Raw genomic sequence first — 25,292 nt, 5'->3', positions numbered from 1 at the left:
ATGCAGAAGTCTTGGGTTGGATGCTTTAAAAAAAAAGATAGACAACATCACTACCAGATGGATTTGTAACTGGCCGACAAATCACGCTCAGCATATAGCCCTCAATGGAACTACCTTTACATGGAAGGAAGGAAGCAGTGGGGTATCCCATGGTTCCCTTTTAGGCCCAGTATTCTTCCACATCTTCATAAACGATCTAGATGAAGGAATAGAAGTGAAACTCATCAAATTTGCAGGTGACACTAAGCTGGCAGGAATAGCCAACACTCCAGAAGATACACTCAAGATCCAGATGGATGTTAACAGACTTGAATACTGGAACCTATCCAACAAAATAAAATTTAATTTTTATGAATCAGAAATATCCGAACAAATAACATTCAGAGTAATCTGCATCTCATAAAAAGGTATTTAAAGGCCTGTGTTCTGACAGATGAGCACAATTCAAAACACATTGACAATGTCTCCTTGAATGGTGACAAAATATTTGCAGCCAGATTGCCAAGCTTGGAACTCAAACCAACAGCCTAATTTCTATTTTTGTTATTATTACTGTTTAAAAATATATGCCATCTAGCTCCTTAACAGCAAGGCAGAGATTGTTTGCCATTGTCGTCTTCTAATAAAGTATTTTGATATCCACTTGTATTCCACAACCCGGTATTTCCTAATGAATGTCCCCCTCAAGTATTAGTTAAGTTAGAAACTGCTTAGTTTTTCTGAGATGACCGTATTTTTCGGAGTATAAGTCGCACCTTTTTCCCTCAAAAAGAGGCTGATAATCTGGGTGCGTCTTATACATAGAATACAGCATTTTTTTGCCTCCTGAAACCTCGCCCCTTCACCAAAATGGCCGTGCATAGCTTGTAGGAGGCTTTCAGAGAGCTCCTGGGGGCCAGGGAGGACAGAAATGAGCAAAAAACAGCCTTTTTTCACAAAAATGGGTTTGTTTTCACAAAAAACAGGCTGGTTTTTGCTTCCCCCCCCCCCCCCCCCAAACACTGTACAAGCCTCCTAAAGGCTATTCATGCCCTTTTTTTGGAAAGAATACAAACTTTTAGAAGTTTGCAGAGTGCAAAAACTTTTTTTAAAAAAATTTGCCTCTTCAAAACCTTGGTGCGTCTTATACTCTGGTGCGTCTTATACTCCAAAAAATGCGGGTAGCCAAGTTTGGTTGGTGCTCCTACCTGCTCTTTGACTTAAAAGAATATTTAACAAGCACGATATCAATTTGTGCTGTTTTCTCTTCAGTTGTCAATATCTTTGCTTATGATTCTAGGTCTTCGATGCTGGTGAATATTTTGGGATAATGCAGGTGGAGGAAGCAGATGAACAAAGAGGTAATGAAGAAATGGAAGAACGGAAAAGGAAATGCAATCTTGGTAATGAACTTTGCTACAAAGTGATAGTCACAAATGAAAATGGCCTTCAGGCATCAAGTTGTGATAGGTGAGTTATTGCTTGAAAATACTTTCAAATGTTGTGATGCTTTCAAAGTATTTGCAGGATCAGGATTCTAGTTAGTTTCCCATCTTAATGGGGGAAGGAGAGGGCGGCCAGGGGCAATCGGTTCTAATTCACATCCTTAACATCACCTCAGGATATGTGTCGTGACCACAATGAAACATCCTTTTACTGTCACATCATATTGCACATGTGTTTTCAAATGTGTCTTGCTACCAAATATTTTGCTTGGAGTTAAACCTCAGAATGTTGACACTGATGCTAACTGATTTAATAGTTTAATGCCAGTTATTGATTCTTAAAGAGAGCATTCTCTCCCGCCCACCCCCACCCCCGTTAAGATTGGGAAATTGGGTAGGTGCCTCAGTTTTCCACAGTTGTGAGAGATCCAGAATGTGTGGTGTAGGAAAGGATTTTCTCTGTCATTGCACCAAATGATCCAAATACTCTCTTCTTGGAGAGAGCGGATTGGTGCTAATATATTTGTTCTTACTGCATTTTGTTATTTATTTACTTGGCTTTAATTTTATTTTGGGATTGCTCTTTTTTTTTGGTTACCTGAAATAAGGTCCTCTGAATTTTAGGTGGACTAGTAATTGTTTTAAATATCATTATCAATTTTACTGTATGTTATGATAACTTCAATAAATTTGTATATAAGGTATGTGGGGAATACAGATAGTCTTTGACTTCCTGTCAGAGCTGCAAGCCATCTTTTCTTTGTGGATTTAAGGCCTCCCACATTTTCTACTGTGGGAAAATGGGAGGGTGATATGTAGCCATAATAACATTCTTCTTAGAAAGTCAAGGTCATTTTTGTCTCTGCACCTGGCCAGATCTGGATGGGAGGAGTCTATCTTCGTGGCAGTGAAAGATTGGACCATGTGGAACACTTACAACACTTTATGGAGTGACCATTTGAAGTTACAACGGCACTGAAAACTGTGACTTGTGACAGTTTTTCACACTTAAAACCATTTCAGCATCCCCATGTTCACATGATCAAAGTTCAGAGACTTGGCACCTGGTTCATATTTATGACGGTTGCAGTGTCCGGGGCTCATGTGATCCCCTTTTGCAACCTTCTGACAAGCAAAGTCAGTGGAAAAGCCAGCTCCTCTTAACAATCATGTTACTAATTTAACCACTGCAGTGATTCACTTAACAACTGTGGTGGATTTGATCATCCAAGAAGGATGATTGAATGAGGTGAAACTCCCTTAACAACTGTCTCACTTAGCGATAGAAATGTTGGGCTCAATTGTGATCTTAAGTCAAAGGATACCTGCAGTTTGAAGTGGAAAAGGAATAAAGCTAAACTTCATAATAATATTGCTTTGCTTTTAGACTTACCATATTTTTTCAGAGTATAAGACACACCTTTTTCCCTAAAAAAAGAGGCTGAAAATCTGGGTGCATCTTATACACTGAATGCAGCATTTTTGGCCTACCGAAACCCCGCCCCCTTTGCAAAAATGGCTGTGCAGAGACTTTAGGAGGCTTCCAGAGTGCTCCTGAGGGCTGGGGAGGGCAAAAATGAGCAAAAAATGGGCCATTTTTTGCTCCTACCCCCCAAGTGCATTCTACAAGCCTCCTAAAAACGGCCCATTTTCCGGAGGTATGCAGAGTGAAAAAACTTTTTTTTTATTTGCCTCTCCAAAATCTTGGTGTGTCTTATACTCCGGTGCGTCTTATACTCCGAAAAATATGATATATCACTGCAGAAGTTTATGTTCTGTGAGCTTTTATGTTTAACATATCTTTGTCTCCCAAGCATTTTTCTTGTTGATCATGCCTGGACGTACCGTGTGGAACATGCCCGCCAACAGCTGATGCAGGTTCCTGGCCTGCTTCACAGAATGGCCAACTTGATGGGAATAGACTTCCATGGAGAGGTTCCAGACGAGGCAGTGGTCAACCAAGTGTTAGAAGAAATGTGGAGATACAACCAGACCTATCAGCTCTCGTGTGGGGTACGGTCATAAGAGTGTGACTGAAACTGTTAAAGCTTTGGTGTTGTAAGTCAACTATCTTGTGAAATTGTGATGAGCAGACATTTCTCTTGTAAAGAAGAGAGATCTGCAGAACATAACTTTCAGCTTCAGGATTTTAGGGTTGCCTTTCCCAACCTACTGCCCTCCAATAGAATTGGATTTGATCCCCATGATTACCAGACAGCCTAACCCAAGGGTGTCCAAACTTGGGAACTTTAAGACTTGTGGACCTCAACTCCCAGAATTCCCCATCCAGCTGGGAGTTGAAGTCCACAAGTCTTAAAGTTCCCAAGTTTGGACACCCCTGGCCCTAACCAGTACTGAATAGTTGTAGCATTCCAACCCAACATAAAGAATTCAAATCTGTCAAAACATTACAGCTTTATTCAGATGCAGGTGTTAAATATGTCTCAGGAGGTAGGAGGAAGTGTGTTTGTACTTAAGTATGAGCCAGCAGAGGGATAGCATCAAGATCACAAGAAGTGATGCTATAGTTCTGCACTGCACTACTGAGGCCGCACTTGGAAAACTGTTTTATTCTGGTCGCCACAATACAAAAAAAGATGGTGAGACCTTAAAAAGAGTAGGGAGAGGAGCAACAAAAATGATAAGGGTTTTAGAGGCTAAGCCGTATAATGAAACATTAAGAGAACTAGGTATATCTATTGTCTAGTATAAGGAAGAGAAGAATTAGGGATAACATACCTGTTTTCCTGTACTTGAGAGGCAGTCACAGAGATAACAGGGTTGATTGGTTTTTTCCAAGCACCTGAGGATAGGACAAGACACAATGAGTAGAAATTTGTTAGAGATCTGAATAGAATAGAACAGAATAGAATATAATTCTTTATTGGCCAAGTGTGATTGGACACACAAGGAATTTGTCTTTGGTGCATACTTGGAATTTAGGAGAAATTTTCTGACAGTGAGAACAATTAACCAATGGAGCAGCTTACCTCGCTGGAGGCAATCAAGAAAAAATTTGACATTTATTTCTTTAGGATAGTATAAGCCTTATAAGGACTCCTGCCTTTGGTAGGGGATTGGACTAGAGGACCTCCAAAGTCCCTTCCAACCCTATAAGTCTATGATTCTAGTTATCTGCATGACCTTCACTGGATATATTTGTGTAATGTTAAATACCGTATTTTTCGAAGTATAAGACGCGCCTTTTCCTCCCAAAAATAGATGGTGAAACTCTGGGTGTGTGTTATACACTGAATACAGCATTTTTGGCCTCCCGAAACCCCGCCCCGTCACAAAACATGGACATGAAGAGGGTTTGGGAGGCCTGCAAAGTGCTCCGGGGGCTGGGGAGGGCAAAAATGAGCAAAAAAACAACCTGTTTTTTGCTCGTTTTTGCCCCAGCCCCCAGGAGCACTTTTCAGGCCTCTCAAACGCTCTGCCTGTTGCTTTTTTTCACAAAAAATGAGGCGTGCAGAGGGTATGGGAGGCCTGCAGAGTACAAAAACTTTTAAAAAAAAATTTACCTCTTCAAAATCTTGGTGCGTCTTATACTGTGGTGCGTCTTATACTCCGAAAAATACGGTAGCAAGAAAAGTACAACAGAAAACTGGGATTTCATAGCACTAAAGGCCAAAGGGTCACCCAGAACTCCCTTCTGAAATCAACCATCCAGGAAGGAAGAGAACTTTAGCAACACAGTGCTTCCACTTGTTCAGCTGGAGGTTCCAATATTTACGAGGATACAAAGAGCAATTTCAGCAGATAAGACGTGGGCATCCTGTCTGAACTTGAAAACTAAACAAGGTCAGAGTGATTTGTGTGAATGGGAAACCTTCAGGGGATCTCAAAGCTATATTGGAAAGCCAAAACATTCTTAAAAAGACAGTAACGTATTTTTTTCCATATTCTTGCCAAGAAAAGTACAAGTATATTGAGTCACAGTGAGTACTGCAGGCTTCTGCTGCTAACTGCTGGCTGCCTGAAATTTGGCAGATCGAATCTCACCTGGCTCAAGGTTGACTCAGCCTTCCATCCTTCTTAGGTGGGTAAAATGAGGACCCAGATTGTTGGAGGGGGGAGGCTGACTCTGTAAACGGCTTAGGGAGGGCTGCAAAGCATATAAGTCTTAAGTGCTGGTGCTATATGATCATGAAGTGATCGGAAAACACATTTATCTTGAGACTTGATTGTAGTTTTAAAAATTGTTGAGATGATTAGGAAGGGAATTATTTTTAAACAAATGAAGTGTAATAGACGTACATTGTCTTGCCAAGAGCCAAGGTGGCGCAGTGGTTAAATGCAGCACTGCAGGCTACTGCTAGATCAGCAGGTCAGCGGTTCAAATCTCACCGGCTCAGGGTTGACTCAGCCTTCCATCCTTCCGAGGTGGGTAAAATGAGGACCCAGATTGTTGGGGGCAATATGCTGACTCTCTGTAAACCGCTTAGAGAGGCCTGAAAGGCCTATGAAGCGGTATATAAGTCTACTGCTATGATATATTAAGGTAACTTATTTTTTTTCAAAGTTTTTTTTTAAAAAATTTTTTTTACATATTCTAACTTCTTTTATAAACAAAGTGTTGTTCTGGTTTCCACTCCCTTTACATCTTCTATTATTCACAGTACATTTTATATCATATTTCCATTTTACATTTCAGCCATCTTATTTTCATTCCATATTCCTCCCCCATTAATTTTAATTTCTTCTTAATATCTAGACAATATCATTATATGCTTCTCCAAATTAGTCACATTTAACATATCATTTCCATCTATTATTCTGTTTTCCTGTTAATAACATGTATCCTCGCATTTAATTTTATGTAGTAAAAATTTCATTTAGTTATCCACAAGTAATAATTTTAATCTATTTCCCTCACATTGTATTGAATATGTAAGGTAACTTCCTATTGATGCATCTTTGCCTCTCTTTTTATTTGCTTTTTTTTAATAGACAGCTGAGGAGAAAGTCCCAGTTTGGTACATTATGGATGAATTTGGATCCCGTATCCAGCATTCAGACAAGCCCACTTTTGCAACAGCACCTTTGTTTTACATGCCACAACAAATTGCTTTTACTATTCTCTGGCCCTTAAGAGACCTTGAGAATGGTGGTAAGTAGGTATTTAGTATATCAACTGCTTGTCAATTCAACATTGATTCTTCGAAAACTGGATAGGGGGTGCATTTTTTTTTTAATAAAAAAAATTTATTATTATTTTTTGTTACCTAGACAACACATACCCACAACAATGAAAAGAAAAACAAAAAACAAATCAGAAAAAAAAACCATCATCACATATAGCATGTCGTTTGGTTACAAGTGTTTTAGCATTTATCATTCTTATACATTTATTATTTCATTTAATAGGTTATAATATACAGTTTGGGTTGCTTTATTTACCATCCCTCCTGTTATAACACCACCTTATTTTCCCTTTCTTTTCTCCCTTCCTCCCTTCTCTACATTCTTCCTTCCTGCTCCCCTTTCCCTTCCTTCTTCCTGTACCTTTCTCCTACTCCTGCTCTTCCTCATCCCCTTCCTACCCTCTCTCCTCCTCTTTCTCTCCTTTCCATCCTCCTCTCCTTACCTCTTTCTTTTCACCCCCTCTCCCTTCTCTACTTTCTTCCTTCCTCCTTTCCTTCCCCTTCCTTCTTCCCTTACCTCTCCTTTGCTCCTACTCTTCATCTTTCCCTTCCTACCCTCTCTCCTTCCTTTTCTCTCCCTTCCATCTTCCTTTCCCTTTCCTTTCTCCCTCCCTCCCTTCTCTACTTTCTAGATAGGGGGTACATTTTTATGGCCTTCCTTCAAAGGACTGCTTTTGTCGTTGAAATCTGTATTGGAAGGAAAATGGAGATTGTGTTTGTATGTATGCGTTTATAGTCCCAATCCAGCACCACATACTTTCTTAAAAATATACAAAAAAAAAAAAAAAATCCTGGCATCAAATCCCAAACATACTCTAGAACAGGGGTGTCAGATACGCGGCATCATGTGACATATTGAGACTTTCTGGGCCACGTGCTGCACATTTCACAGCCCTACTCTAGAAGGTCTCAGTTCACCTGCTTCTAGAAGGTGGCTAAAGTCAAGCTAAGCTAAGGTGTAGTGGGAGGCCATTCCAGAGGTCTTGTGCAGCTAGACTAGACTAGACCTAAATCGAATCGAATTAAATTCTTTATTGGCCAAGTGTGATTGGACACACATGGAATTTGTCTTTGGTACATATATTCGTGGTTACCTCATGGCTGCTGCTGTGTTGCAATATTTTCCGGGGAGGGCTTATTTTAGTGCATGCGCTCAAAAGCCCCATTGGGCTTATTATCCAGGAAGGTCTTATTTTCAGGGAAACAGAGTAGAATACATTCATCAAGAATCATAGGATACAACACTTAGTGATAGTCATAGGTTACCGTGGCACGACAAAACCGCGCTACGCAAAATAGCGGAGATTAAATCGCGTCACTAAAGTCGCGACGTCATCATCGCGCGTCATCACCGCGGGGACAACAGCGCGGTGACAGAAGGGCGTTCTACATGCTTCGTTCTTTGCTTCCAAAGGTAGCCCTCCTCCACCAGCTGACAGCGGCAGCAGGCACGGGGCAAAGCAGGCTGCCCAGCAGCAGCAGCCCGCGGGAAGGATCCAGCTCAGCCGCGGAGGGCAGCAGGAAGCCCGCGGGGGGGCCGAGCAGGGCCGCCGACGCTGGCGGCGGAGGAGGACGCAGCAGCGGCAGCGGCTGAGGCTCTCCCGGGGCCGGCGAAGCGGGCTTGCCCGGCAGAGGCAGGCCGCCCTCTTCTTCCTCAACAACATCTCCTTGGATGGGTGGCCGCCGCCACCGGGCAAGCCCGCTTCGCCGGCCCCGGGAGAGCCTCAGCCGCCGCTGCCGCCCGCCCTGCCTCTTCCTCCGGGGGAGGCGCCGGCGGCGGAGGCCGCCCGTCCAAGGAGATGATGTTGAGGAAGAAGAGGGCAGCCTGCCTCCGCCGGGCAAGCCCGCTTCGCCGGCCCGGGAGAGCCTCAGCCGCCGCTGCTGCCGCGTCCTCCTCCGCTTCCTGATGCCCCCCGCGGCTGTGCTGGACCCTTCCCGCGGGCTGCTGCTGCTGGGCAGCCCGCTTTGCCCCGTGCCCGCTGCCGCTGTCAGCTGGAGGAGGAGGGCTACCTTTGGAGGCAAAGAACGAAGCATGTAGAACGCCCTTCTGTCACCGCGCTGTTGTCACGACGATAGGGTCGTTTTTTTATTAGCGCTTCGGACGCCGCGGATTTGCCTCCGCACTTATGTCGGCGCGGATAAGGGCATCGCGGTTTTGTGGTGGAACCATAGGTTACTGATAAGCAATCAAATCATACTAGGAAACAAATAAAAAATATAAATTGTAAAGATACAAGCAACATGGTTATTATAAGTGGAAAGAGATAGGTATTAGGAAAGAGATAGGTACTAGGAAGGATGAGAAGAAGAATGGTAATACAGTCTTAGTAAGTGTTGTCCGAATTAGTTGTTTAGCAGAGTGATGGCATTCAGGGAAAAACTGTCCTTGTGTCTAGTTATTCTGGTGTGCAATGCTCTACAGCAGTGGTAATCAACCTGGTCCCTACCGCCCACTAGTGGGTGTTCCAGCTTTCATGGTGGGCGGTAGAGGTTTGGTGTAACACTGCTTTATAAATTTTATAAAGTAAAGTTACTTCCCTACTTTATACATCACCATTACTGTGGAACCGGTGGGTGGTTAGAAACTTTTACTACTAACAAAGATACAAAAGTGGGCGGTAGGTATAAAAAGGTTGACTACCCCTAATCTACAGCGTCGTTTTGAAGGTAGAAGTGAAAAACAATTTATATCCAGGATGTGTGTCAGGGGTCTGTAGGTATTTTCAGTCTCTCTCTCTTTCTCTCTCTCTCTCACTCTCCCTCTCCCCCCCCCCTCTCTCTCTCTTGGATACCATATCTCCCCAAATTGGATAGCCACCAATTTCTTTTTCTACCAACTGCAACATTTAATTCCAGCCCTTTTCTCTGAAAAGAATATCCCCCACTAAACCAAGATACAGGTGATAAGATTTGCTCTGCTGGTAAATTTGGGGTGATTTTAAGTCTTAATTGTTCAAAAGGGGGCAATAGCAACATATCCCCATTTCCTTCACCTCCATCCCAAAAAGTGCATTTCTGTTGAAATGCAGAATGTATCAGCAGGCATGCATATTTTGCAGCGAAGGATTGTGAGTTCAGTTCAGTTCTGGAATTCACAACAATTGTTCACATTCAGTCTTATGCAACCTCAAATAGATGCCGATTCTATCAGCCAGGTTTTGGGGAGAATCTCAGAAGTCTGTTCTTTTGTCTGCTTCTATGTTCACTGCAGAGTTTTGAATTCTTCCAATTCTTTCTTTGCAGAAGAAGTCACCCGGGATTACGCCTATGGGGAAACTGACAGTTTAATGAGAAAATGTCGGCTGCTGCCATGGAAATCCAGTGATCTGCTCAATATCAGTTGTTTCATCACTGAACCCTCAGATGATCACTATCAGGTACATTTTTTTAAATAAGAAAAGCTAGTTAATAATTCATCTCATTTACCTACTGTCTTTAAATAAGCGCTTGGCCGTATTGTTTTTGAGCTGCAGTAGGCAGCGAGCGTGGTCAACTCATGGCTGCTGCTGTGTTGCAATATTTTGGGGGGAGGGCTCATTTTAGCGCATGCGCTCAAAAGTCCGATTGGGCTGATTATCCGGGGAGGTTTTATTTTTGGGGAAACGGTATAGAGCTACGAGAGCTTCATTCTAGGAAGCTCATGGTGACTTTTCATCTGGAGGTAAGATACAGACATTTTTTGTGGTTTCACACATTCCATTCTTTTAATTACCGTATTTTTTGGAGTATAAGACACACCTTAGTTTTTGAGGAAGAAAACGGGGGGGGGGAGGGGAATTCTGCTTACCAAGTATTCATCTGGCTAGCGTCCTTAGTCTCAGCTTCAGCTCATCAGTTCTCTGGTTGTGGCTGCGCGCGTGCGCGTCTTGTTGGGGGTGAAAGGCAGCTTCTAAAGCACAGTTGATCGTCATAGGGAGCCCCAGTTAAAGCAGGCAAAGTGCGGAAGTGGTAAGTGGTAAGACAAGGCAGCAGCTGTTCTGGGTTGCCATTTTGGGCTCCGTGCCTCACGTTTTCAGCTCCAATGCTCTTTTTGAAACCCGTTCAAGTCTGTGGGGGATCGCCAAAGCACACTGCCGCCGATCGCAGCCTGAAAACATGACGCGCAGAGGCCAAAAGCAGGGTATGTGGAAGCCTAAAACGCAATGCGCAGAGGCCTAAATTTGTGCATCAGGAAAATATTGTGAATATAATATACGTAGACTTCAGTAAGGCATGTGATAAAAATAGACTACTTCTTGGTAAAATAGAACTATGTGGGATAGACAGTACCACCACCAGATGGATTCACAGTTGGCTGATTAACCACAGTATTTTATTGTTGTTAGTTGTGATGTCTTGTCCATCGTGACCCCATGGACAATGTTCCTCCAGGCCTTCCTGTCCTCTGCCATCATCTGAAGTCCATTTAAGCTCATGCCTACTGCTTTGGTGACTCCATCCAGCCACCTCATTCTCTGCCATCCCATTCTTCTTTTGCCCTCAGTCTTTCCCAGCATTAGGCTCTTCTCCAAGGAGTCCTTCCTCCTCATTAGATGGCCAAAGTACTTGAGTTTCATCTTCAGGATCTGGCCTTCTAAAGAGCAGTCAGGGTTGATCTCCTCTAAGACTGACCAGTTTGATCGCCTTGCAGTCCAAAGGGACTCACAGAAGTCTTCTCCAGCACCTCAATTCTTTGGCACTCAGCCTTCCTTATGGTCCAACTTTCACAGCCATGCATTGCAACTGGGAAAACCATAGCCTTGACTATACACACGTTTGTTGGCAGAGTGATGTCTCTGCTAAACCTTAATCTACATGAGGGGAGAATGCAGCAGGATATCTCAAAGTTCAGTATTGGGTCCAACAGCCTTCAGCATCTTCATAAATGATCTAGATGAGGAGATAGAGTCATTTACCTGGGTATAAGTCCTTTTCTGGGTGATATGGTGTTGGAGGCTGAAACTTGTTCTTAACAAGCATGATAAATCTAGTGTAGACACTATGGACAATGTTTTTTTTTAACCAAAGCCATGTTCTTTGGTTATTTTTTGGGTAACTTTAATTGTAGCCAGCTCTTTTTTCTGATTGCATCGCCATTTTTTGTCCAGTAGGATACAAAGTAGACAGTTTGTTCATGCTGAAGTTCAGAAGTGATTGCTTGCAAAGGATAACATGAAATTAAAATTGATGGGCTTCTTCTATATTTGTATGCATTTTAGGCTATATTAACTGAAAACAAAGAAAAACTGCCTACTTCAATAAAGCTTCCCATTTATGAGAAGAACAAAATCTTCAAGTACGTATTTCCAAATGTTTTTGCCTTCTAGATAAGCATCTAACCGCCATGGTTAGGTTTAAACAATTTTCAAAGAATGATAGATTCCGTTTTGCCTAATTATTTGGTGATCTAAGATATAGACAGAGGTGGGTTCCTACCAGTTCGCACCTATTCGTCAAATCTACCGAACCGGTTAGAAGAGGTTCCACCAATGGACCCGGAAAGCAGGCCACACCTACAGAAGAGGTTCCAAAAAATTTTGAAACCCACCACTGCCACACAGAGAGAGAGAGAGAGAGACTGACACAGAGAGAGAGAAAGAGAAAGAAAGGAAGAAATAAATAAATAAATAAAAGAAAAAGAGTGAGAGAGATGAAAGAAAAAAATAAAAAAAGGGACAGAGACAAAAGGAAGGAGAAAGAGAGAGAGAGAGAGAGAGAGAGAGAGAAAACACATGGCCGGCAAGTCACTCCCACCAGGTCACATGGCCGGCAAGCCACTCCCACAAAGGAGGCCACACCCACAGAGTAGGTTCCAAAAACTTTTGAAACCCACCACTGGATATAGATCATGGGTGTCAAACTCAATTTCATTGAGGGCTGCATTAGGGTTGTGTTTTACCTCGGGGGGTGGGGGGTGGCCAGGATGGGCATGCCCAGCTCAACGTCACTTGTGTCAGGGTCACCTGTGGTGGCCCGGGTGGGCCTGGGAGTATCCATTGTCTCCAGCTCCGTTTTCAGCTGGGATGGCCTCCTGCAGCCCTCTGCCAGTGAAAGCCCTGTTTTCACTGGCAGAAGCACCGCGGCCCAGTCCTTCACTGTTTCCAGGGCGGCCCTGTGAGCCAGATCTAAGCACCCCATGGGTCAGATCTGGCCGCGGGCCTTGAGTTTGACACCCCTGATGTAAATTCTAATTAATCCTTGTTCTTATAGAATGGTTAATGCAACAAGACACAGAGAGGCAGAAATGAAGTGTTACTCAAACTTTTTGCAACAATGAACTTGTTCAGGAGCACACAAAGAAAAGATGATGGAAGTAGATAGAAAATATATTACTGTGAAAAAAGTAATCAAAAGAAAAAAGAGGCTTTGATAGTGTTCACTGAACCCTCCCATTCTAAACAATTTCATCCAGTCTCCCACCTCCCCTTTTTGGAGAAGGTGTTTGAGAAGGCATTTGAATTGCAACTTCAGAGGATCCTGCGGAGAAATAGATTATCTGGATCCTTTTCAGTTACGTTTCAGCATTGGTCACACTCCTGGATGATCTCTGGCAAGAGCAGAATAGAGGTGGTACATCCATCCTTACCCTTCTTGATTTCTCGGCAGCTTTCCTTTAGCCCTGAAAGTCTCCCCTTTGCCCTTTAACTAATTTTAATAGTATTTCATCACCCCTGTCTCCTTTTGTATGTACTTCCCGGAATCCCTTTCTGAGGGAGATGAGCAGTTCAAAAATGTGAAAAATAGACAAGCTAACACGAGAGGTGACACTCTTACATGACTTTTGGGTGATTTGTATTGTCTTCCAGTCAGTTTTCAAGCCCATTTTGAACTGCTGCTATTAACTTAAATTGCCTGACATAAATTATTGGAAAAAAATTCTCATATGTCGGACCAACCGCTAATATTACATGGTTTAGACCAGGGGTCACCAACCTTTCGGACTTCAGGGACCACTAAATTCATAATTTTAATTCCCGTGGATCACTAATATGAATTAATGATGGAATGGGGTCCTTCAGGCACTTAGCTTGGCCGTCTGTTAGCAGAGAGAAGCGCCCAGGGTCAACCCTAGGTTTGCTTTCCATTGCAGCTAGGAATTTCAGATATGGCCAAGAATGAATGTTTGTCTTGTAGCCAGCCCAGGTGCTAAATTAGGCCCCTGCAAACTCTATCTTTCGAGGAGCTTGGCCAAAGTTTTGCGCACTGCTCACTGAAGCACCTGGACTCCAAGGGAGGGAGGGAGGGAAGGGCTGGAGCTACTAAACAGGTAGCCAAGCTAAGTGCCTGAAGGACCCCATCCTATCAGTGAGCGGGAATAATTGCTTCGGCAGGCTGTATCCAGCCCAGGGGCCGTAGTTTGAGGATCCCTGATTTAGTGCAATACAAATATGCAAAGATTTTTCTGTCGACCACCAAAATTTTATTGCGGACCACCAGTGGTTCATGGACAGTGGTGGATTGCAGGCGGTACTCCCCAGTATAGGCGTACCAAAGCCTGCCCGGAGCACCAGGTACCGTTCCGGTACAGTGCTCTTGGGAGCCTGCCCGCCCAAGCGCCTTACCTGTCCTTTAAACCTTTGGCGCTTCCGCACACGCACATGGCATGTATGGCGACTGCATGACACTCTGCCGAGCAGCTGCAGCTTCGTGGAGGCTTGCGGAGGCGTCAACAGACAGGTACGATGCTTGCGCATGCGTCCCTATGGGTGACGCCGGGCCCATTCCAATTGTACTGGTTGGAACGGGATCCGGAACCCACCACTGTTCACATCACCAGTTGGTGACTGCTGGCTGACAGCAACTCAGAAGGGTTGAGGTATACAAATTCTCTCTCCACAGTAGAATAGAAATATTTATCAGGAGCATCAGGTGTGTTACAACTTCTGAATTGCATCATCTCTGTTTGCCTCCCCAATCTTTCTGTTAGAGTTTACACCGATCTCCAGCAGGTGCGTCATTTCCTGAGTCACCCCCGTTTTGAGTTTACGGACTTGGAGCAAGAGGCTGATATTCTCTACATCTTCTCCCACTTCAAAGATTACAGGTTACACAGCTATTTCCCTGCAAGTAACAATTATTTTTAACCTATTCAGTATCTGTATATTTGACTAAGGCGTCTCCCGTGCTAAATGCCTTCCTGCTCTTTCAGAAAACTAAGTGAAGAAAAACCTCACGTGATGGTGAATCAGTTTCCGTGTGAAAATCTCCTCACGGTGAAGGACTGCCTGGCCTCCATTTCAAGAAGAGTTGGGGATTCGGAGGGGCCAAAATGGCTGCCTCATACTTTCAATCTTTGTACAGAACTGCCACAGTTCATCAGTTTCTTTCAACAGTGTGAAAGCAGGTACAGGGCAGCTATGCATTTTCATCTTCCTTTAATGTTAACGCTCATTCTTAACTTTGCAAATGTCAGATGGAGAGAAATAAAAGGAGTCTTTATGACACCTCCAGGAATACTCATTTTTCCTAGAGATGGGAGGTGGGATAATGCCTCATTCTGTGTGATGCCTCTGAAGTTCTCCAGTTTTATAACATGAAGAGAGAAAGGGACAGAGAATTAGATATAGACATATTTTACCTATCTCCCTGCTGGTCTGCCTACTTGCCTGCACACGCGCATGCACACGGACACACACACACCCCCAAGCTAATTGTTGCCTACATAGAAAACAAGTCCATTACAAAACTTACTAGAACTCAAGTTTCTTATTGATTCAGGCTCCGTTACCTTACATTAGACAATAGCCAGGGATGAGATTCAGCCGTTTCGGTCTGGTCCTGGTGAATCAAATGCTAATTTTACATCTGGTTCACTGAACTGGTAGTAGCAAGGACTGGTTGGGGCCACCCACCCCACCACTCCCAGGAGTCTCCACATGGCCCACTTTGGATGCCAGGTAAGTGCAGGGCCCCTGCGGAGGCTCTGGGAGGGCAAAAAACTGGCCTTCCCGGAAGTCCGGAAATGGGCCTCCCGAGCCCAAGGGAGACCATTTTTGCCCTCCCGGAAGCTCAAGGAAAGCCTCAGGATCCTGAGAAGGGTAAAAAATGGGTCTCCTGGAAGTTACAAAAGTCCAGAAACGGGCCTCCCAAAGCCGGGGGAGGCCATTTTTGCCCTCCCGGAGGCTCCCAAAAAACCTGAGCTTGGGGAGAGCGAAACCCCCACCCCACCCCCGCCATGGTGCAGGAGGCTACGGCCATTATGGCCACACCCACCCAGCTACTAGGCAGAGAACTGGTTGCTAACATTTTTGAATGACACCCCTGACAATAGCCCTTTTCACATATCTTCAGTTGAACATGTGACTAGCATGAGTGGGCCTCTCCCTTTAGATCAGCTATGCTGATGTTACTATGCGTTGATGGGAATTCATGGGCACAGCAGAATCATGAGTTGGCATAAACACCTTGAAGCTTCCACATGAGTAGGAATCCAGTTGCTGTGAAAGCTTTCAAATAGCAAAGAGGTATTTCTGCTACAGACGCTTCATCTTGTAATTATGATGATTACCAGCTGACCGGGGACTAGTGCATTTATTTAAATTTGTATGTATGTGTTTATAGGTACGTATTTAGATATATACTGTGCCTTTTATTCCAGGTGCTCAAAACCGCTTTCCCCACTCCAATTTCCCATAATGGTAGATTGGACCTAGAGAATGGCTAATTCAAAGTCACCTTGTGAGACCCCATGGCTGAGGGATGGATTTGATCCTGTCTCCCCAGCTGTCTAACCCTAACCCCTAACCCTAACCCTAAATCCTTGTGCCATGCTGATTTTCTACATATATCTCTACAGGAATAAATGTGGGTTTCTTAATCAAAGGATTGGAATTAAATGAAACAAACTTTAAACTTGTGATACCATGATTAAAAAGTTTGATCTGAGGAAAAGACGCTTACCTTCCAACATTAAACGCAATGTCCTTTCTTCTGTGGATTCTAATCTAGAGGAAAAGACAACCATTGGATCTGCAAACCTTGGAATCTGGCCAGAGGTCTGGACACTCACATCACCAAGAATCTTAACAACATCATCAGACAGAGAGAGAGCATCCCTAAGGTCAGAACAAAAGATGGTATCGTAAAAGTACTCCAATAAAACCAACAAACAAAGGGAAACCACAAACAATGAATCTTGCTTTAAGATCAGAGGTTTATTTCATGAGCAATTTGGAACATGAATAGCCAATTTAGCAATGCAAATCCACAACAAAACTTACATTATTATTAAACCATTGCAATGGGGTCCAATGACAGATAGCGGGTCCTACCAGGACTGCTATTGGGCAGAGGACCCCATTCTCATCTGAAGTCACGTTTCTCATATCTTCTTTTTTACTGATCTATGCATTCTTCTGCCAACCTAGCAGTTCAAAGGGACGTAAAAAATGCAAGAAGAAAAATAGGAACCGCCTTTGGTGGGAAGGTAACAGCGTTCCGTGCGCCTTCGGCATTTAATCATGCCAGCCACATGACCACCGAGACGTCTTCAGACAGCGCTGGCTCTTGGGCTTTAAAACGGAGATGAGCACCGCCCCCTAGAGTCGGGAACGACTAGCACATATGTGCGAGGGGAACCTTTACCTTACGCATTCCATAGTTTCACTTCCTTGTACTTTCCTACATTCTTACTGACCGTCACTTTCTGCAAACACCCGTGTACATTTGAAGCTCTCGGCCATTTCTTACTTTCAGTTCCTCATTTCCCACCCGCTCATTCTTCCTGCTCTAAATATATAGTGCAATTGCCTACTTTGCAGAAAATGTAGTACGTTCCTAGAGCAAGCAAGGATATATTTTTTATAGCCATCACTTCTGTTACAGTACTGCCCACCCATGGATTCAAGGTTGCTAAAGAACCCAAATGGCAAGATCCCTTGTGACGTTTTGTATCACGTCATAAACTGATCATGCTGACGTCATAACATGTTTTGTAAAATTTGCAAAATTCCACAAAGGATTCATTAGGATGCCAGATTTCGGGCGCATTCTGTAACTTAGCCCATCTCAGGTAGCTTGCTTGAAAATGTTTTGCCCTAAGGTACATCATCACTTCACCCAATTAAAGGTTACAGGAAAGTGTTTACTACAGGCAGTCCTTGACTTATCACCACCATTGAACCCAAAAAAATTGTTGCTAAGCAAGACAGTTGTTAAGTGAGTTTTGTCCCCCATTTTACAACCTTTCTTGCAACAATTGTTAAGTGAATCACTGCAGTTGGTAAGTTAGTAACACAGTTGTTAATTGAATCTGGCTTCCCCATTGATTTTGTTTGTCAGAAGGTCAAAAGGGGGGGGGGGTCAAATGACCCTGGGACACTGCAACCATCCTAAATAAATGTTTGATTATGTGGCGAAGGGGATGCTGCAATGGACGTAAGTGTGAGACTTTGAAAAGTCACTAAATGAATGATTGTAAGTCAAGGACTCTAAGTATTATGTAGATTGCATTCATTTTTTCTCTTTATGTTCCTAAATTCTACTGTTTTTTTTTTAATTATTCTGGGAAGTTGACAAAGTTCACCTATTTAGAGGGTTTCAAGTTTCTCATCTTTCAAAATGTCACATTTTAAATTTCTTTAGAATCTGTAGACACTATCTTGTTTTGAAGAGTTGGTTCAGAATTATAAGCTATCTTGGCTGCCCAGGATTGGCTGTATTCTAAGCAAAATTTATTTCTATCTTTAAAAAAAAACAATTTCTGCTCTTTTAGGTAGTGTCTAAATATATTGAAAATCCGGTTTTGTTTCATCTTGAAGATGTGGGACTGGTTAAATTTGACGTTCGCTATATCGTGCTGCTGAGATCAGTTAACCCACTCAAACTGTATGTTTACGATGTGTTTTGGCTCCGGTTCTCAAATAGGTAATCATCATCTTCTACAGCGGTATTAAGCTTGTGAGATTTCTGAATTTCATAAACTAACTTTGTGTCCCTGTATGGTTTCCCCCCCCCCTCTCTTTAAGGCCATTTTCACTTGACGATTTAGACGATTATGAGAAGCATTTTACTGTTATGAATTATGCCCCTGAGATACCTTTAAAGCAAGTAAGTAAATGATAAAGGAAAATGAGAAGTTAAGATTAACTTAATCTTAACTTCTTAATCTTCAAACTGTGATGGCATTAGTATATCATGATGCATGTTAGGTTGAAGGAGAGGCCATAGGACTGGATCAGGCACGACTGCTTATGGGCAGCCCTTTGAAAGATAAGCACATCTAACTTTAAAAGATTGTCCAGAAATATCCTTTATTTCTTAAAAGATACAAATGTGTAAAAGTGATGGCTAACCTTTTTGTCCTCACGTGCTGAAATCACATGCCCACAATGCAATGTGCCCCGCCCCCCTGCGCATGCGTGCACAACCCCCTGGCACTCCCCCCCCCCTGCCCTCCTTCATGACTCCTGTGCATGTTTGCGGCCTCCCTGAAGCCACCTGGGAGCAAAAATGGGTTGCAGGGGGGACCAGAGCCCCATCCCATTGTGGCCCATTTTGGGCCTAGGAAGCCTCCCTAAAGCCTCCTGAAACCAAAAATGTGACCCCTCCAATGCCCCGCGCATGCGTGCGCCCCCTCCCTCATGCATGCACGGAAGAGACCCAAAGATCAGCTGGCCGGTGGGAGGCACACATGCAAGGTGGAGCTGAGCTGTGCGGCGGCTCGCGTTCCTGTAGAGAGGGCACAGGTTCGCCATCACGGGTGTAAAATATCTACCAAAGCTTTAAAAAATATCATTCCAGGAATTGTAGTTTGTACTGTTTCTCATAACACAATAGTATGGATTGATGTTTGAGTAAATGAGGATGCTAAACAAGTTTTAATATACATTCCAAGAAAAAACTTGTTAAGGCACAGTACAGTTAATCTGTAATGAGACAGCCAAATGTTACGATGAAAGGAAGGCTGATTGACCAAGCTGAGTTTCTTTACCTTAATCGTTGGACAAACCGACAAAATTAATAACATTGAGTAAGCATTTCAAAATCAGCCATGAGATTCATTGCTTGAAATGCTAGCTGTTCTTCGTAGGTCTTTCAGATTTTTATAGAACAAGTGAGGAAAGAAGAAATTCCACCTCAGAAGGTTAGAATAAAAGCCAAGGAGAAAATATATAATCAAATTGTTTTTTTTTTTTAATTTGCAGATCCATTATAATGAATTTATTCCTCTTTTTGAGAAGCAGTACTCAGAATATTCTTGGAAAACTGTTGAAGTAAGTTACTCTTGATTTAATATTTTTTCTTACTTTGCTTCCATTTGCTGTTATAAATGACTTAAAATCTTAATTTGAATAAAAACAATTAAATTTAAAAGTTTAAAAAGTAATTAAAAAATAAGCAAAAGTAAACTTTTAATTATTATTTCAACTTTAACCACAAGAGGGAGCGGAAGTCTTTTAAAAGAAGGGAATCAAATGATGCACTATTGAAAAGATCCTTTAAAAAATTAATATAAAAGTACTCTTTAAAGCAGTGGTTCCCAAACTTGGCAACTTTAAGACTTGTGGACTTCAACTCCCAGAATTCTCCAGCCAGCTCTGCAGAGCTGGCTGGAGAATTCTGGGAGTTGAATTCCACAAGTCTTAAAGTTGCCAAGTTTGGGAACCACTGCTTTAAAGAAAGAAGGATCCCAAGGCTACAAAATTAGAGAAAAGGCTAAAAAAATAAGACCATACCTTAAAACTGCAAGAAGAAAAAACATAGACTTCAAAAAAAATTGTCAAAAGTCATCTGGCAGGTGTTTATGTGATTCGGTGATGCTGCAGCTCTCTCAAATACATGCTGATTGCCACGCGCCTGAATCGTGGCCCCTGTGATGCTCCCAAGCGCAAGGACCAGTCAGAACTTCAAACAATTGCTAAATGAACGGTCATAAGTCAAGGACTACGGGTACTACTTATTCCGTGCTGTCATAAATTTGAATAGTTGCTGAACGAATGGTCAATTAAACCAAGGACCATCTGTATTGCCCTTAGATCAAATACAAATGATGCATAGAGATACAAAATCCCAAGGGAGGAGTATGGGAGACATGCCAAAAAATCCACAAGAATTGAAATACTAAAACGGGCAAGAGATGATGGTTCGAAATAGAATATTTCCTAATATAAGGTTTGTTCTATTAAGAATTCGAATAGGAGTAGAAACTAGAAAGGGGGAAAATATTTTTATGCATATTCCTAACAATATTTGAAAAAGAATATGTAGGTGTAAAGGGTAAAAGTTGAAAGATGATTTTACTATGTATACTTAAATAATATTACTATTGTTATTAGTATTGTGTATTAAAATATTGAATAATTAAATGATGTAGGATTATATACATTGATGGAGCAAACACTAACGTGTTAATAATGTCAGTTTTAATATTTATAATATAATTATATGAGTATTATTAATGTAACTAATTTTACCAATATTACCACTATTATTACGTATCAAAACTATCGATACCCAGATGACATACTATTCATGTTGTGTGTTTGTGTGCGTGTGTGTAAAAAGACCAACTGAATTGCCCAAAATAAATCCACCCTTTTGTTTTGTACAGTTGGGGTAATGATACACACTAAGTTTCGCTCCATATCTACAGGATCTCATAGATTTGATGACATCCCAAATGGAGATGTTATTGCTACCCTACACTGTATTGTTTTAAAGAAAACTATTTTTTAAATCTAAAACAGTTTTATTAATAAACTAGCTGATAACCCAGCATCGCCCGGATATTTATTTATAGGGGGAGAATGTCCAGACCAAATGTAATTTCTAATGTTGGGTTTTCCCCCTTACCAGAGGGAGCCCCCTTGTGGAGTACTGTGAAGCCGTTACCATGGCAACTCCACTGCACTGTACAGTAGAAGCCATTTTAAATCCCAACAGGCTGTATCTTAACAGAACACAGACCCCGAGGGTTGTTAGGAGTGTCTTACCACCATACTATTTTTCTCCAAAGAGTAAGTCATCTGTGGAGCAAGTTTGGTTGACCAAAACCAAGGGATGGTCTGTTTCTTTCTTCAAATACCCCCTACATCAGCATTAGCAGAAGTTTTGGGTTCCAGCTCTCCTAATCCCCACTTCGCATGGGGAGAAATCATGCTGGTTGGAGCTCTCGGGAATTCTTGTCGGAGAAGTTCATGTCAAGTTCATGTCAGTGTTGGTAGCTTGTTCTTTTGCAAAAGGAAATGCATAGATACTCATCCTATCTCAAGTCGTGTTTTAACCCCTCTTGGTTTTTAAACATGAAAAAGTGCCCAGGTGCATCAACCTCTGCATTTCTTGTTGTCCTTAGGAAGACATTTTTAAGGCATTTGTTGAGTTATTCCGAGCAGCTTGCGCCAAGCCGGCACCCCTTGGCATCTGTGATTATCCGTCTTCACGAGCTGTCTATGCCATTGACCTGATGCTGAAATGGGAATCATCTGGTAACGGTGAGTCTTAAACGCAACAAAGCGTCAAAAATAAATAAAGCTGGACAGGGGTGGGTTCTAGCCAGCGTTACTGCCGGTTCGCTCATGCGCGTGCTTTGTGCACGCTGTGCGTGTATGTGCAGTTCAATGAAAATTGTTCTGCACATACACAGTACTCCAAAGAAGGTGACGGCGGGAATTGGTTTGGGGACGTGGCCAGCCTGGGTTGCTGCCAGTTCTGCAACCCAGGCCAGCATACCACTGCCGGTTTAGCCGAACCGGGCTGAACCGGCAGGAACCCACCTCTGAAACTGGAATATAATCCCAACCATCTGGGAGAGAGTTTTATTCCTGTTATTACCGTGTTTCCTTGAAAATACATCCTACTCAGAAAGTAAGTCGTAGCTTGATTTTTATACGTGCTCCCAATATAAGCCCTCCCCCCCAAATAACTTTGAACAGTCACTAAAAGAACTGTTGTAAGTCGAGGACTACCTGTAACACGAATCATAAAAGTAGCCATTGTGGTAGTAGCCAATATTAGGGCAATTGCAGGGGTGTCAAACTGGCGGCCCTTTAGGCCAGATGCATCACGCATAGACCACACCCACCCCAGCTCCACAAATGGAAAAAAAGTTGTGAAACTTCATGCGACGGCAACGTGATAATGGCAAGTTTGACACCCATGACGTCAGGGTTCCAAATAGCATCCAAAAGTAAATCAGAGTCCGAGGCAAATGAGTCCTCAAAAGTTCCAATTTATTAAGAGAACCATGTTGGCACATCTGGGAAAACCCTGGTCTGAAATCTTCCCAGTTTTCCCCACCCCGTTGAAAGTTCAAGATCGTGCCCCCACCCCCGCAAGTCCATCACATGGTCCAATCTCCCACTGCCATGCTGGCACTTCCATCCATCCAGTTCCGGTCAGGTGCAAAGACAAAGGATGACCTTGGCTTTCTAGAAAGGATTTTGTTATGGCTACATGGCATCTAACTCCTTACAATCCCCCCTCTCATTTTCCCGCGATAGAAAATGCATAGTAGAATAATAGAAAGTGTAGCAGGCCAAAGATTCAAAAGAAAAGATGGCTGCAGGCCTGACCCTTGAGCTATTGCAATTTAGAGAAAGGCATTTTCTGTTCCAGGAAAAGTGGAACGGAGGGGAAAGGATTCCTTCTGCAGCGCTGTGACAAGAGGAAAATCGATTGGGGGGCTTCTTCCTTAGTGAATTGCAGAGGAAGGCTTCATCTGATTGGCCCGTTTCCGATTAGTACCAGTTTCTACTTGCTTTTCCTTTTTTTATATAATTCACCTGGTATTTTTGTACTTATCTGTCTTCTAGGGAAGCAACATATGCAACCCCAGATACTAGAGGTGAATTTCAACCCCGATTGTGACAGAGCATGCAAATACCATCCTTCATTCTTCAACGATGTTTTCTCTACTCTGTTTTTGGATGAGCCCAACAACTGCCACGTGACTTCTATTGTTTAGGTCCACCTAGCATAATTTGGTAGTTAAGAATGGTATATTTCAGTTCTATGAGCTGCTTGTGCAAATATTTTTTTCCTATACCTTCGGCCAGAACAAAATGTCCCTTGTGTCATATAGAAAATATGCGTAATTTAGATGCAAGAATTAGTTTGCTGTTGAAAATATTCGCATCAGTCCGCTTAATTTGTCAATTTCACCAAGAATGCTTTTATATACGTATATTGAAGATCACTGAATTTTAGTTGCAAACCGATTTCATAATTATTTTTGCTATAATTAGCGCGTTTTTATTTTTATTTTCCTGTGGAAGTATATCTGTACAGCGTTTTTCAGCTTCTTTACTTTCTTACTGCATTTGATGTAATTGAAGCTATTATTTTATCCAATGGAATTATGTTCTCACCTACTTCCTTTAAGATGCTTTGCTTAAATAATAATAATAATATGAAACAATCATCTCAAAAGCTTCAGCTGGCTCACATGACCAATGATATTTCAATTTTTTTAAAATAAAGGATTACCAGCAAAGTATGAATAATTTGACTTTGATGTCACTCACGTCCAACATTTGAATTTCAAGATAAAGATGCAGTGGGAAAAGCCAAAGGTGGCTCTTTGTAACACAGATGTTTCTTTGAGATGTTTCCATTAGGATGAAAGATTCAAACAAAGGCTCAGTTGCCAATGCCAATCTTTTTATATATATATTTTGGAATATTAAATATATACATGTCTACCAATCAGCTTTTAATTACCATATTTTTCAGAAAATAAGATGCACTTTTTCCCCCTCAAAAAAGAGGCTGAAAATCTGGGTGTGTCTTATACACTGAATACAGCAATTTTTGCCTCCCGAAACCCAGACCCCCTTCACCAAAATGGCTAGGCATAGCTTTTAGGAGGCTTTCAGAGAGCTCCTGGGGGCTGGGGAGGGCAGAAATGAGCAAAAAACAGGCTGTTCCCCCCCCCCATCCTCCAGGAGCACTTTATAAGCCTCCTAAGGGCTATTCATGCCTTTTTTTTTTTTGAAAAAGAAAACGGTCCCGTTTTCGCAAAAAACGTGGCCATTTTTGGGAGGTTTGCAGGGTGCAAAAACATTTTTTTAAAAATTTGCCTCTTCAAAACCTTGGTGCGTCTTATACTCCAAAAAATACGGTAATGCCAGTAAGAGCTGGTTCTTTTCATGTTTTTTACCCACCATTCTGGGGAGTTAAAAAAAGACCTGTGAACATGCTTGGTCTGCTTTGCAATTGGTCAAGTACAGATTCTTTAAACTCTGAATTATTTTAGGATCTTTTTTGGGGGGGGGGGGTTGGCCAAAAGAACCTGAACACAATTCTTTCTTCTGTCCAGGTCACACATTTCACCACTCGGAATATCTTTCCTAAGAAGATGGTTTAGATCAGGGGTAGTCAACCTTTTTATACCTACCGCCCACTTTTGTATCTCTGTTAGTATTAAAATTTTCTAACCGCCCACCGGTTCCACACTCATGGTGATTTATAAAGTAGGGAAGTAACTTTACTTTATAAAATTTATAAAGCAGAGTTACAGCAAACTCCTACCGCCCACCATGAAAGCTGGAACCCCCACTAGTGGGCAGTAGGGACCAGGTTGACTACCACTGGTTTAGATCTTGATTATTTTATCATAATTGTTGTCTGAGTTTAACTGGGCTCCTATAGGAGCCATGCCAACATCTTGGCTTCAAAACAGTTTGTGACAGCTGGCATATATTGGGCATCTTTACCAAAGAGAGAGTTGTTGTTGAACTTTCCTGGGTGTTCGAAACAACCTGGACTGGATCCATCACTTGGATCAGACCGCATGAAGCCCTTA

General features: G+C 42.4%; 1 protein-coding gene across 1 annotated transcript in view; it reads left to right on the top strand.

Moving 5' to 3' along the window:
* Positions 1 to 23,981, top strand: part of TTLL12 (tubulin tyrosine ligase like 12) — a 31,396-nt gene extending 7,415 nt beyond the window's left edge. The window contains exons 2-14 of the mRNA XM_087722200.1: positions 1,280 to 1,449; positions 3,239 to 3,437; positions 6,378 to 6,537; positions 9,815 to 9,948; positions 11,770 to 11,846; positions 14,478 to 14,594; positions 14,700 to 14,894; positions 16,499 to 16,610; positions 18,264 to 18,415; positions 18,517 to 18,598; positions 19,696 to 19,764; positions 21,843 to 21,981; positions 23,302 to 23,981. Coding sequence (XP_087578326.1) covers positions 1,280 to 1,449; positions 3,239 to 3,437; positions 6,378 to 6,537; positions 9,815 to 9,948; positions 11,770 to 11,846; positions 14,478 to 14,594; positions 14,700 to 14,894; positions 16,499 to 16,610; positions 18,264 to 18,415; positions 18,517 to 18,598; positions 19,696 to 19,764; positions 21,843 to 21,981; positions 23,302 to 23,453 — 1,758 coding nt within the window. The 3' untranslated portion in view covers positions 23,454 to 23,981. The remainder of the gene's footprint in view (positions 1 to 1,279; positions 1,450 to 3,238; positions 3,438 to 6,377; positions 6,538 to 9,814; positions 9,949 to 11,769; positions 11,847 to 14,477; positions 14,595 to 14,699; positions 14,895 to 16,498; positions 16,611 to 18,263; positions 18,416 to 18,516; positions 18,599 to 19,695; positions 19,765 to 21,842; positions 21,982 to 23,301) is intronic.
* Positions 23,982 to 25,292: the final 1,311 nt, after the last annotated feature.

This window comes from Thamnophis sirtalis, unplaced genomic scaffold, assembly GCF_051295495.1.
Source record: "Thamnophis sirtalis isolate CommonGarterSnake01/CBP01778 unplaced genomic scaffold, rThaSir2_p1.2 scaffold_9, whole genome shotgun sequence".
NCBI classification, from domain to species: Eukaryota; Metazoa; Chordata; class Lepidosauria; order Squamata; family Natricidae; genus Thamnophis; species Thamnophis sirtalis.
This window is presented reverse-complemented; position numbering and strand designations above follow the sequence as displayed.